Here is a 14,977-nt window from a genome sequence, read left to right on the forward strand (position 1 = left end):
AAGCAAAATCCCTTCAAAAATAAAAGATAAAAGGTAAGAATCATATGGGCCCTCGGCAGTACAGCCCAAGTCTTATTTTCCCATCATATAATTGCGCAAATTAGGCAACAATTAAAATTTCTATTGCACTTCCATAATACCTCCATAATGCTAAGCGTGTTGCCTGTTAATATCAGCAGCCTGAAATAATTTGTATCACTCAAACATGCCTTTCTTTGGTCACATAATAAAGTGCTTTGGTTCAGCTGTCAATCTGGGACTTTTCTGAACAAACCAAAGGGTTTTGCCCCACAAACAGAGGTGGAAGATCTGTTTTTGTTTTTGCGAAACCCCCTCGCTCCCAAGTCGCTGGATCAAGCTGCAGCTTCAGCTGCTACAGAGCTGTTCTCTGGGCTCTGTCTTTGCTGAGGTAGCGAAGCCATTTTTTTGCCTGCAGCCTGGTGCAGGACATGGCCGGGACAGGGGAGAGCAGGAGCAGCGCGGTCCCGGTGGGGTTCACCGATAGCTGGAGCTTGCTGAAGAGGCCATGCACGCCCAGCTCTCGGTACTGGGGCAGGATCTGGGTGACGTTGCACTGGTGGTAACACGACCTCCAGACCAGCACGGTGGCCAGGGTCAGGGGGAAGTGCCTGGGCCCGCCAATCTCCTGCCTGTTGGTCACCGCCAGTGCGAGTCCTCCGGTGGACAGGGGGCGCTGCCACACCTCGAACCCGTTCACCTAGATTAGATTACATTACATTACATTACATTACAGTACAGTACAGTACAGTACAGTACAGTACAGTAATGTCATTTGGCAGACGCTCTTATCCAGAGCGACATACAGTTGATTAGACTAAGCAGGAGACAATCCTCCCCTGGAGCAATGTAGGGTTAAGGGCCTTGCTGTGCGGATCTTATTGTGGCTAAACTGGGATTCGAACCACCGACCTTGCGTGTCCCAGTCATTTACCTTAACCACTACGCTACAGGCCCGCCCCAGTCAGTGCCGCATCGCTACTCCCCTCACAGTGGGTGAGGTGAAGAAGACTTTTATGTCTGCTGGATAATTATAGGGGTGCACATTGCTATATAATGAATTGCATTAGGAAAGTGCCTTGCATGATTTTCACAGTGAAGGGGGGGGAGTTTGTAAACTGTATAAATAAACTGAAGTGTACAGGCAGTTAAACTAGGGCAAAGGCTGCCCAAACAATGTTGCTGTTTATAATTTGAACCCTTATGGTTACGGCTGTGGTGAAAACCTTCAACCTCTGAAAACGGGGTCAGCTAGCCGCTGGGGCATGAAGGGTCTAATGTGAGGCAGGATTTTAGGGGTTGGTACCTTGGCCTTGCGGGTGCCCTGCTTGCCCAGCGGGTCCTGGCTGATGGCGATAATGTGGCGGTTCTGCAGCAGCCTCTGGGACTGGGGATCGATGGCCCGCAGGTCGTTCGACATCAGCAGCGGAGCGGCCATGATCGCCCACAAGGCCATTTGGGTCTCCTGCTGGTCGCGGCTCAGCCCGAAGTTCCCGATTACCAGCTGAAACGAAACCAAGAACGAGCTCAGACCCAGACTCAAAACGGTGTTTGGAACGAGAATGACTCGCTTTGTTACACAATGTTACATCACGCACTGCGAGAAACTGCAAGTCACTCAAAAAACAGGCTTATTAAAATGGATGCCGTGGTCTTAACTCTGACCAGGTCCATCAGGATAAGGGCACGCTACACTACACTATTTAATATGTATTTATAATATATCAATATGAAAAACCATCATCTAACCCACTTATTCCTGGTCGGGAGCTGGAGCCTATTCCAGCATGCATTGGGTTAGAGGCAGAAATGCACTCTGGATGGGTCACCAATCCATTGCAGGTCACACACCATTCATTCACTCACACACGCATACCTTTGGGCAATTTAGAGTCTCCAATTAGCCCAGCCTGTATACGTCTCTGGACTATAGCAGGGAGGAAACGCATACAGACACGGGGAGAACGCGCAAACTCCACGCAGAACGGCCCTGGCCGGAATTTGAACCTGGGAGGTGACAGTGCTGCTCACTGCACCACGTGCCACCGGGGGGACACATTAATATTCATAAGTTCGTGGAGCAGCCCGGTTTTGTTAGCCCCGCTTGAGCAGACGGAGGTGGTGGTACCATATCCGGGTCATTCCAGCCCCCAGGGCCTGCCACTGGAACGATGAGGTCCTGATGATCGGCGGTCCAGTCCACGATGCCCGTCACGCTGCTCCAGGAGTCGTACACGTCTGCGGAGTTGCGCCAGTGGTTACACGTCTGCCGGATTGCGGTGTAGTTGGGCTGCAATGAAACCACGATGGGTCAAGGTCACAGAAAGCGAGGCATGGCATGTGGCACTGTAAAACTGAGGTTTGCCTGTATTGAGTGTGCCCTACTTCACACAAAAGCCACCGTCCACCGTCCTTGTGGGTCCCAGTCCTGTACCTTAACCACTACGCTACAGGCCAGCGTCGCACAACTGCTGTGGTCAACCTACAGGAGCCTCATCGTTAGGGGTTAGCGTATGCCCGATGAGGTGAGAAATATGACCGAAGGAAGAACAAGGCTTTCTGAAACCAAAAATAGGAGGCGCTTTGCTTGCACCAGGGCTGCCCAAACCTGTTCCTGCTAATTTCGAACTGAATTTGGCATGCCCGATTCAACTAATTAGCAGCTCAATGAGATCGCTAGCCGTTGAACGAGGTGTGTTTTGTTAGGGTTGGAGTGACAACCTACAGGACTGTAGATAAGCTCTGGCTTACATCGTCAGTGACTCACAGATTTGAACTGCTCATTGTATTTTGTATAATGATGGGTTAAAATAAGTTCAAGCATTGTAGAAGTCCATGGGTGGACAGTTCAGTGTAGCTTAAACTGATGAATGAATGAATGAATGTATTAATTCTTAATTGTCATTGCCTTCCGAGGCAAAAAAATGCATCCTCTGCATTTAACCCATCCTAGTTACTTAAGAGCCACAGTGCAGCGCCCGGAGACAAACTCCAGTTCTGAGGCCAGTGCCTTAGTCAATGCCTTAGAGTATAATGAGCCTTCTCACCATTTAAATGGCCTGCATCAAAACATCTTGATTAACCGCCATTGTAATATATTCTGACATTGACTGCTGAGTTAAGGACCTGTGGTCGGTTACTTATAATGAAATAAGCTCATGCTGACCATGGCATACACTTAAGAAGATGCAGAGAACAGTGAAATCAATGGAATAGAACGGCAAAGTTTATGTGATAAGCGCATGCATCAATATAATAGTCCCATCAAGTTAATGTTTCAGGGGCCAAATAAATTCATTTTATGAATACAGTACAGTAATTATTTCATGAATAGTGGTGGCTTTTAAAAATGCTTGTTACACATTTATTTTTATATGCATACTCACATAACAATGCCAGCAAACTATGCAAATGCGAAATAACTGCCATATTTAATGTGTACGCAGCAAAACACTTTTATGAAAAGCGCTTTACAATTGATGCCTCTCAGTCACCCATTCAATCACACACCAGCAGTGATAGGCTGCCGTGCAAGGTACCAATCAGCTCCTCAGGAGAAATTGGGGGTTAGGCATCTTGCTCAAGGACACTTCTACACACCGAGGGAGGGAGATCGAACCGGCCTGTAGCGTAGTGGTTAAGGTAAAAGACTGGGACACACACGGTCGGTGGTTCTAATCCCGGTGTAGCCACCATAAGATCCACACAGCCGTTGGGCCCTTGAGCAAGGCCCTTAACCCTGCATTGCTCCAGGGGAGGACTGTCTCCTGCTTAGTCTAATCAACTGTATGTCGCTCTGGATAATGTAATGTAATGAACCGAACTGACAACCTTTCCGACTGTCAGACGACCGCTCTTATCGCCTGAGCTAATGTCCCAGTAATATACAAATACTGTGTGCATACACATACGGTCAAACTGCATTCAAGAAAGATAATGTGACTCTTATGCATAATATTCACAGATCCGGAGTATTTAGAGTGCTATGGAGAACAAATGGGATTTTAAAATGTGCATGCAATGCGATAAAATGCAAAATGCCGGTGTAAATTATGCATTTACAGGGGACTGACTGCAGTAGAAAGAGGCACAGGAAGATATGTCAACCTTCTCTCTCTCTCTGAAGCAACCTATGGGACTTAGTATCTTTGTCCTACTACATTATCTTGTCAAAACATTTTTGCATTGTGTTTCAGGAAGCTCGGTGTGCTTGTTGTTCTTCCTACCTGGTGGAACTGCCATTCATACAGCGGCCACTCACAGGAATACAAAATGCTTCTCCCGGTCTTGTTCAAGGCGACGGACATGTTTATATAACCTGTAAAACAATTTACACAACCGAAAACCACTTCAATATGTCAGTCTCCTCCAACCTCGGGGGCTTTTATGATTACGTTTCACATCAGGGCTTAGACGCGACAGTGCAGAACGACATCTGTCACTACTGGCATCTGGATCTTGCCTTACCTCCTGCCAGTAAGGTCCAGTTGGGCATGTTGCACCCATCAAATTTCAGCAGGTCCACACCCCATTCGGCAAAAGTCTGGGCGTCTGTGTCATAGTGGCCCAAGCTGCCGGGGTAGCCTGCACAAGTCATTGTGCCCACATCGGCATAAATCCCCAGTTTCAGGCCCTTGGAGTGCATCTGAACACACAGCCATAACAGAGGATTAATAAGCAGCACATTTAGAAAGTGTGTCATTTACAGAAAACCTGGCAGTTCAGTGGAAAAAACAGGCCATCGAGACCAAGCTTTTGTAATACTCCTTACATCCAGCAGAGGGGGGTATTGTATTTCCATTGCACTGGCAAACCTTCAAACGCAACATAATGTTGCGTCTCATTTAAGAACAGCAGATAGTAGCTTTTCAATATTTATTGATTTAAAAAAATTTCATATGACCTAAACGCCGCTGTATTAAAAGGTGGCTCAGCACGTTTTCCTGCTCGAGGAAAGGGGGGTCACGGTCGCTGTCACAGGGGAGCCCGCTGAGGGAGCGAATGCTGCCGGGGGCCCCGTGACTCACGTAGTCGGCGAGCTTCTTGATCCCCCCCGGGAACCTCTTGGGGTCCGCCTGCAGACGGCCCTCGGCGTCGCGGTCTCGCGAGGGCCAGCAGTCGTCGATGCACACGTACTCGTAGCCGGCGTCCTTCCACCCGTCCTTCACCATAGCGTCCGCCATCTCCATGTACAGTTTCTCGCTGCGGACCACAGAAGGGAGGAGGTGACACAGTGGAAGCTGCTGTCAATCATCCTGAGACACTGTGCCATTGGCAGTTCCGGACCCCGGGCATATTTAGGTATCCAGCCAAGGGGCGATACGGAATGCAAAAACTCAAACCTACCTTATAACAGCTTTTGAATTTAAAAAAGTCAGCTGGTGGCATATTCATGTCTGAGAATGAGTTAAATATGTGACATTTACAAAGACAGATATATCACATTTCAGATATTTCTTGTGGGAGTTTATGATCACTTGAAGCAAGCTAGGGATTCCCCATCCTGGCACACAAACAGCTTATTAGCATTAGAACTTCAGCCCTTACCTCTGCCTGAAATGTTTTACAGTAAGCTCCTCAGCATATCTAGTTTTTCTCAAATAAATTCCACTCAACATGGCCATAAAATACATCTACATAGGCTCAACTAAACCACATACCTGTGCCATTTTTGGTTGGTACTAGGTGTACAGCAGATATTGAAATATGTGACTCAAGCTGACAAGCTAGTGTTTAAATTGGTACCAAAAACAAATAAAACTTTAAAAAATATATATTTTTTTTACAATTTGCAGAAAAAGAAATAAACAGCTTCTCACACTCTGGTGGCTTAAAGTCTGCAGACAGTGGTCAATTTGCAGAAGTACACCCCTACTGATATAGTGTAAATATCACTTGCCCTTGATGAACAAACTATGGGTGTTTTTGGTTTGGTTTACAGGCTGCACAAGAATCGTGAGAGTAAAAATTAGGCATGATGTAGCACAACCTGACCAATGCGCATCAAAAACTGTGATGTGTCCAGAATATTATGTGTTTTACAGGGCGGCCCGTAGCGTAGTGGTTAAGGTAAATTACTGGGACTCGGTGGTTCTAATCCCGGTGTAGCCACAATAAGATCCGCACAGCCGTTGGGCCCTTGAGCAAGGCCCTTAACCCTGCATTGCTCCAGGGGAGGATTGTCTCCTGCTTAGTCTAATCAACTGTACATTGCTCTGGATAAGAGCGTCTGCCAAATGCCAATAATGTAATGCAGGGGTCGGCAACCCTGGTCCTGGAGAGCCGCAGGGTGTGCTGGCTTTCATCTCCACCTTAAAAGCCGATTCAGACCCAAGAAACCAGGTGAGGTGAGCTAACTGTGTAATCAACGGCTTTCATTGATCAATTAATGCCAAGTAACAACGAAAGCCAGCACACCCTGCGGCTCTCCAGGACCAGGGTTGCCGACCCCTGATGTAATGTAATGTTTAGCTTAACACTTGTTGAGTTGTAGGCTAATTCAAGTTTGTTGAAAACAGGGATAATAATTTCATTCAGTCAATTCAGGAATACGTAATAATAATAATACAAACTTTGGGGGATTGTCGTCAGAGGGTTTGCTTTCAAAAGTGATATTCCTATTTAAATTTAATGGATATTCCCCGTTCGGTTTTTAATTGGAGCTACAATGTTGTGCACTCGACATGCGCAGTACAGCCTTACTTCCGGGGCTTCAGAATCTTAGGTTAACTCTTAGGTTAGCGGAATGCGTGCTTGCCTGTCAAGTGAAATATGCATGTCTATTGGATAATATCCTCATTCATTCAATGTGAAAATGATATACACTGTGTAGCGCGCAAAGAAGTATAGATTACCAGCCAGTCATGCCTTACCTGATACAATTATGAGGATCCGCGTCACAGTCTGTATTACACATAAACCTTTCCCAGTGTAGCCAGCCCATTGTCGGTGTCAGCGCGAGGCCATTGTCAAGTGCCCGAACTGGGAAAATAAACGTACAAATCCCTACTATGATGTTGAAGGCACTCAAAATGGACCCGGTCATTTTAATAAAGTGTGACAGTGACTCGATACGAAAAATCTTCTTGTCATCTACGTTCACATGACTTGTTAACCAGTATAACTGCTCCTGGTGATCTAGCCTACTACGACCCGCCTTCTACGCGAATTTGACAAGTACATCTACCAGTTAAAACTCAAGCCCACAAAAGCCAGCCAATCACGTAGGTATGTATGTTTACTGTGTAGGCTCATAATAGAAGGAAGCGCATTAGTTCCTTGTCTGGGGTGCAGCCAGTCACTTAAGTTACGATTTGGTCTCGTGGTTGATTTGCAAAGGCTCCAGTTTGGCTTTCCACGTGCCAGAATGCACTAGTACAATCACGAAAAATCACGAGTTTACAGAGCCGCGGAATGTCTGTAGTAGGCTACTGGGGGGGGGGGGGAGTTGCATTCAAAGCTACAGTGAGACACCATTGAGAGCATTTATTGGATAGCAATGCAAAATAGGGTTAGGTGTGTTGTGCTATTGTTTGGTCAGTTTTGTCACGTCCGAGTGCACGTAATTCTTCAGACAGAGCCGTTTTAATTGAACATTTTCTCGCGGTTACAACCCTGTTACTGTCGCGGTTACTGTATTGAATGAACAGCAGAGACCGGGAAACAAAGTGGCAAACTCGAACATCAAGGGATTTATTCGGCAAGAAGACATAAGCGGAAATGTAATCTTCCCCGGTGGGTTTTAATTAACAATCTGAAATATTAGGCTACTGGCATCGTATCCACCCCCTCCTGACTTCCGCGTTCAGTTTCAAAAGACGTGGTGGAGGAACAGGGTATGGAAGTCGGACTCGTGTTGCAAATGGTGTGAAAATGAAAGCTTATATTACCTTGGCATACGTTGCAGTACACATTTATTTCTTCAAATATATTAGCCTACAGTATGCGTGAGTATGGCCTTAATGTTTCATGCTCAATAACAGTAAGTTAGAACAGTGCATTTGCCTCACACACACTATATAAATTTAGGTAGGCTACATATGCTTTTTACTGCCACATTTATCGACTGGGTTGATGCCAGCTACATTGGCCTATACTGTATGCCAGGAGGTTTGAAGATATAATGGCCATGAATTATAGAGTGAGAATTATTGTTGTTTTTAAAACGTGTACTGAGTTTAAAATAGAACACGTATGCTTGTTTTTTTTTTTCTTTTCTGGGTGATGGGGGGGGGGGGGGGGGGAAGTCGGTTTTATGCAGGCGCAAGGTCACTGGAGCATTTGGAAGTGACCTCACGTGAAAGTCGAAGATTACACGGGAAGGTGAAGCCCGCAGCTCGGTGGCTGAGTGCTGTTTGATAAATTGGAGCACTGTAAGCAAGCTGGGGAAAAACCCATGAGCGGGCATTACCCCAGATTACCGCAGTAATCCCCATCTCCTGGCTGCCTCGGTATAAAGTGAGAGCATTAATAAAGACGAATTCTGACCTTTTTCCCGCAAATGTCAAGGATGTGCATTTCAACCTAAACATTGTAAGAGATTGCGCTGAGGAATAGGGGCCGGTACAAACAATTTGTCTTTTGCCCCGTAGTTCAGACTCAGAGCGAAGGCACCACATCTCTGAATGTCAGATTTCAGTTTTACTTGCCACCCTCTGATGGATGGGCCAATCGACTTACTTGGTTACAAATGTAGTTCCCCCCCGTAAAATGAAAAGGATTTTGGCTGCAACAGTGATAGATTTTCCCATTTCTTTTGGTTGGGGGATTAGATGAGAGTGGCCAGTGCTTGTCTGGGCTCTTGGTTGTAATTGGTGACTGATGGATCATCAACCATCAACACCTCCCCCCCCTTCTCCCCCTTCTCCCCCTTCTCCCTTGCCCATGGTGTTATGCAAGTGGAATAATTGTCACCATCAGCTCGCCTATGAAACACTGTAACAGTATGTAGAACAGGACTAGCAGATGATAAAACGCATTGCTGTTTAAATACCATGCTTTTATTGTCTTTCCGTTTTATTTTTTTCATTAGCAGTTTGTTTGTTTTTTTTTGGCAATGTCAAGTTAGAGGACTGACCAGTGGAGTCTGGCATGGTGTAAACGGGATGAGAATTCAAACATCTCAGTCACCTGAAAGTGTCACTTTGCCTTCTCAAGGTTCAGAAGCAGTGCATTACCTAACTTTGGCTGATTGCTATGAAGTCAGTCGCTTGCATACTGTGTGGTGACTTTGGGAATGATGGGTAAATGGCACAATGCTGTGACATGAATGTGCTGATTTTCACTTCACTTCACTTTTCTTTTCTTTTTTTCCTTGCTTGGCCTGTTTCTCAGGCAACCGTGGCTGTGTGTTTTGATGTGTGCCTTCTGAGTTGATAGATGATGCTGTATACATTATGGAACTGATTTATTGATGGACACCTTTGATGCATAGAGAGCCAGGCGTGTTGCTTTAATCAGCTTTTACATTGCTCCAGGGCAGCTAGCAGGTGGTGCTAATGACTGCAATCTTTATTTCGTAACTGTGTTTCTATTAATTCAGTGCTGGTGCCCGTTTTAGTTCAATGGCATTTGAGGTATATTTATAAGCAGTTCGATATGTAAAACAATGCAAAGATGTCTTGTTTTTGATCATTATGAAAGCCTTACTGTGCCACCATTAAATATCCATTTTTCTGTGCTGCTTTTCTTGAAACATTCATGGAATGTGTAAATTGCAAAATTTCAAGGTGATCTGTCCTTTCTCAGGATTAAGGGGCTTGTGAGTGTTGAATTCAGGGCCTAACACTTGGTGAATACTAACTCTAGCCTACCTCTGTTGCGATGCAGACTCACATCGTATGGAGGTGCGCTACCGGATAAGACACCATGCACAAGGGGTCAGTCAGAGTTCATAATTTTTTATTACAGCGGTTGGGAAAATGACAATATACATGAAAAGAAAAAGTTCATACAGAATTCACCAAATATAAGAAAAGGAAAAAAATTTACAAGAGTAATGACAAGTTTTTTTGTTTTACTGCTTTTGGCAGCATCATGACACTACTCTTCTGTAGAGCTTCCTCCATCTATTCGCCACTTTTGGCAGAACATATTTTATGTTTTCTAGTTGCTACCCCCGAACACAACCATGGCTTTAAAAATGAAAAAAGGGGTATAATCACAAAGCAGGTTCACAGAGTAAAACCCAAAACGCTGCCAAAACTGGAACATGGATTGAAGTACAAACAGCTGCTCCAGGTTTCACTGGGTGAACTCACCCTGCTAACTCAGTAATCCCGCTTTGTGATATATCCCCCAGGTACACTAAAACAAGAGAAAACTAAAAAAGAGAAATGGCAACAAGTACATGTACACGTTTTGAGTATTGGAACAGACAGCTCCTCTGTCACAGAGTGAATGGGGAAAGTACTGAGAAACCCACAGCGAAAAATTATGCCTTTAATTATCTTTTTATGTCGGTCCTACTGTGGAAATGGTATTCGATAATGATATGTTCCTGATTACACATAAATATTATTAATAATTACGGTAAAAGTGACTACTCTGGCGGAGACTTACAAGGACTCTGTGTATGAGCTCCGGTATATTTTGAGGAAATCAATTTTAACTGCGTGATCAATATAGGATTCGGCTTGTAGTTCTTTAAAAAGCCATATTTACAAAAAATGACCTTCAGTCAAGCTGTGATTATTACACTGCTGGAGTGTGCCCATCGCTGCCTGGCCTCTGAAGAGCCCTAATGGTCCAGGGCCCAGGTTTAATTAGATAGAACTGCTTATTGCTTATTGCAGGAACGCTGCCTGTCAAAGGCACATGGCAAAATCAATGACCAGCAATAGTGGCAGTACATTTCCACAGTGGGATATGTGCGCGTGCGCTTACCGCAGGAAACCCCCCCCCCCTCCTGGATCCTTTCCAGAATAACGGGGTATTAATGGGAGTTTGAAGAGCCCAGCTCCCATTGCAGGCACCTGGGTGTACTGTGGCTCTCAGATCTTTCTGATCAAAAAGTCCTTGGCAGCAGTGTTGAAAGAGGGCTGTTTTTTTATTGGAAAGTTAATCAGCACTTTCAGCTAAATAACATGTAATGTAATAACAGTACCTGCTGTATCTACTCCAGCACTAGCACCCCGGTGTCAATTGTAGTATGCTAGCGCTTACAGAATTTACACGTTTGGACATTTGTAGAGGGAGATCCATAGATCAAAAGCATATAAACATAAACGTAAATGTAACCTACCGTAAAGCACACACAAACAACTTCACCAGATGAAATGCAATCACTCCAAGTGTTTCGGGGAGGGAATGATCTTGACAGATTAGTTTGTTAATCGGATGAGAAAAAAGATTTAAAAATAGTTGTATTTGATGGACCCGAGTTCTCAAACCGGTTGTGTATAATCAGTCAAGCCTGTCCAATACCAGTGGGGAATGCACGGTTTCTATTTTAGCTTTATTGACATACAAAATAAAACTCCTGGAATAGTGAGTTTCTAGGGGGAGGCAGAACTAAAGAGGAAATACCCATGGGATGTACCTGGAGACAGGTCTGCCTGAGCCATCTGCAACAGAAGCATTCACACAGAGATGGGAGCCGTCTGCTGGGAGCGGAAAAACGGACTTGTAGTTATTGTCCCACATAAATGAAATCAAGCCTCTGGAATGAGGCTTTGAAGATCAAATGAGCTGTTGGAAGTCTAGCGGCAATCAAAACGAAGATTTCACTTTTTTTCATAACTGTAACGGGGGACATAAATGCTTGCTATAAAATGTGTGTTATGAAGTGGTTCCATAGCTTATGGTGTAAAATGCATATACAGTTTAAAAAATAAAATAATTATTTCTAATGTGGAGTCTGAACTGCTGCTAGGAGAACTCTGCTCCTATTAGAGTATACTATACTATTATATATTACTGTTAGTATATAATACTATTTCATTGAGTATTGTCACCTCAGCTGTGAAGGTTGCCACCAACTTACACAAAGCCATAAATCCTGGAACCCGATGGCAAAACAGCAAGTTTAACAGTTCTGTGCACCAGCCACTAACCTGATAATAAGCGGTTTGTGAGTGAATCTGCTTGTTCCCTCAAGCCAGCGTTAACCTGAGTTAAATTGATTCTCTATGCCACCGAAGGTGCAATGTTGTGCAATTTTGGAGCCAAAGTTCTCTTTTCAAGATATTCAGCATATCCATGAGGGCATGTGCACTTTACTGCAGTAATGTGCCCTGTGGTTGGTTCAAATCACTATATGGGTGGAGACTGGCCGACGGTCCTATTGGGTGACACAAATTTGGCTACGTCATCAGGATAAATGACCTTCCTCATGCGGAATGCGGGTGTAATCATTGCCGATCACGGCAAGCTGTGTGGCGAGCTATTTAAGTCTCTTCCTGGCACTGCTCTGGGCTTTGGTGTTTCATTCTGATATGCACACTGAGCCGATAAAGAGGTAGTTTGAGGTCTGAACTGCTTTTGGCATTCAGGAGCCTTGTAGAATGAAGTCCGAGCATAGGGACTGGTAGTTCTGCTTTTTTGTTTGGAGATTCCTTATTTTTGGGCTTCATAAGCACTCTTAAAATTAGAGGAGTGCGAGGCGGGGTTTGCCTCTGGGGGGGTTTCCTTCCACTTCTTGTTTCAGTTGACGTTTCGCCAGGGAGTTTCTTTCCTGTTTTCTTTTTCTTCCCCTTGCCTCTAGTGACCCCACACATTCGTGAGGGGTTCCTAGATTATATCAGTGGTTATCCAACTTATCTTGGGTAGCTGTGGTCCCGTCCCGGTCGGTCTTGATCTCCCGCCCCCACTCCCTCACTGCGCGACGTTGGGGTACATGAAAGATTGCACCTAATTTATGAACCTTACTTAATCTGACCCCGGTTTTCATTTACCTTTTACTGTTGGCGAACATTTATACAAGTGGATATTTATTGAAGAAGTGGTACAATGACAGTTCACCTTTTGCAATTTGAACCTGTAACTGTGTTTTACCTGGACTGAGATGTAGGCCTGTATCTTTAGGAAAGGAGAAGACACCTGTGTATGGCTCACATGTATGTGTCCCTCTGGTAACAAACGGAGCTTGGCACTTGTGTGGTGAATGGGAAGATTGGATGAGAAATTAGTCTGCAACCTGTTAGTTCTTAAATCAATTTGACTCAAGTGTGATAAATTGTTCCAGCAAGGCTTTCTCCAGCCTTCGAAGATGGCAAGAGTAATTTTCAGCTCTCCCCCCTCCCCCCACACCCTGGGGAAGCCTTTAGGGAACTGTCTTCTCACTTTTAGTGGATCTTCCCAGTGTTCCTGCCCATCCCTTTCATTAGAAGAGAAGCACCTCATGGACCTGGCTTGTAACCCACTCACTCACTCATACTCACTCACTCACTCACACACTCACACACTCACTCACTCACTCACTCACTCACTCACTCACTCACTCACTCACTCACTCACTCACTCATACTCACTCACTCTCACTCACTCACTCACTCACACACACTCACTTGCTCGCTCACTCACTCACTCACACACACACACACACACACACACACACACACTCTCTCATGTTTAGCAGGCTGACGATTCTCTACAAGGGAGAGCTGTTAGTGCTCAAGGAGCTAAAATGGGTGAGTGGTGCTTCACATCAATGACACTGTATCCTTGTTATACAGCCAATTGTTTTCCTGATGAACTGGAGGAAGGCTACTTCCTACAAAATAAATCAGGTTACATGTAAACAAAAAAAGAAGGTATATCCTGTCTTCTTGAATTCGGTTGATCGACAAGGTCCTGTGCTAATTTTCACACTCTCTAATAAAAGTAAAAAAACTTTGTGAGAAGAACATGTACAATAATAATAATAATAATAATAATAATAATAATAATAATAATAATAATAAAATAATAACAACAACAACAACAATAATAATAATAATGATTCCTTGCCTTACAGAGTGCTTTTCCCACACTCAAAGGAATGCTTGATGAGGGGGAATCACTTGAACCACCAGCAATGTGCAGCACCCACCTTGGTGATGCAGCCATTTTGCGTCAGAACACTCACCATACACCAGTGGAGGTGGAGGTGGAGAGAACATTTATTTAGCCAATTAAATCAGGGGATGATTAGGTGGCAGGTTTGGAATTGACCACCAGGGAATCACCTACTACTTCACAATTAGTGTCATGGGATCTTTAATGACCACAGTGAGTCAGGACCTTGGTTTATCGCCTCATCAAAAAGGCACCGCCACCTACAGCACTGTGTACCCATCACTGCGAAGGGAAGACTGCCCTTTACTTAGTAGGAAGTATCCTTTCTGAGAAGGGTGCGTGGCGGGTTGGACCCAAAATGCACGACTCAGAAACAGGGGTGTAATAAAATCCCGTCAGGGCTTTATTCAGGGAATGTCCTGTGAACGTAGTCAAAAAACAAGCAATGTTCATACGCGTAAAAACCAGCCAAAACCAAAGTACAGTACCAAGGGAGAAGGCAGTCTCGTAATCGGTACACCATGCCAAAAAAGTCCAGTAGCCAGGAAAGCTGTCGGCGGGGCAGAAGTATAGACGGACGGTAGGCAGGCTGATGATGGCGCAAGAGTCAAGACCGAAGTCTGCTCCGCGGGGCAAAAGTATAGGCGGACTTCTGACACTTTCTTCCTGAACCAACTTCATTTTCCAAGGAGGTCTCCCATCCAAGTACTAACCAAGCCCACACCTACTTAGCATCAGCCATTTGGCAGAAGCAGGGTGCTTGATGGCATGGCTCCTGGCCACCGTTCCTGGGGCAACAGACAGAGGACAGGGGTTGGAGGTGGTGAGGTTTGGAGTCCTCAAAGTTTTCGAACTTTACATTTTTTCATTTCTCGCCTGCTCCCCACCGCTGGTCTTCGGCAGCTAACAGGGCTTGAGTCGAGCCTAGGAAGTGTGGCAGATGGATTTCCATTTATCTTAGGTA

The 14,977-nt window shown here is 44.9% G+C and overlaps 1 protein-coding gene across 1 annotated transcript; it reads right to left on the bottom strand.

Moving 5' to 3' along the window:
- Positions 1–31: 31 nt before the first annotated feature.
- Positions 32–7,186, bottom strand: gla (galactosidase, alpha). Its single transcript, XM_061235014.1, has 7 exons — positions 6,891–7,186; positions 5,046–5,220; positions 4,486–4,663; positions 4,245–4,336; positions 2,147–2,308; positions 1,325–1,522; positions 32–718 (listed from the first exon to the last, which is right to left on the bottom strand). The coding sequence occupies exons 1-7, from the start codon at positions 7,061–7,063 to the stop codon at positions 374–376; spliced, it is 1,323 nt and encodes a 440-aa protein (XP_061090998.1). The 5' UTR covers positions 7,064–7,186; the 3' UTR covers positions 32–373.
- Positions 7,187–14,977: the final 7,791 nt, after the last annotated feature.

This window comes from Conger conger, chromosome 3 (genome assembly GCF_963514075.1).
Source record: "Conger conger chromosome 3, fConCon1.1, whole genome shotgun sequence".
In the NCBI taxonomy this organism is placed as follows: domain Eukaryota; kingdom Metazoa; phylum Chordata; class Actinopteri; order Anguilliformes; family Congridae; genus Conger; species Conger conger.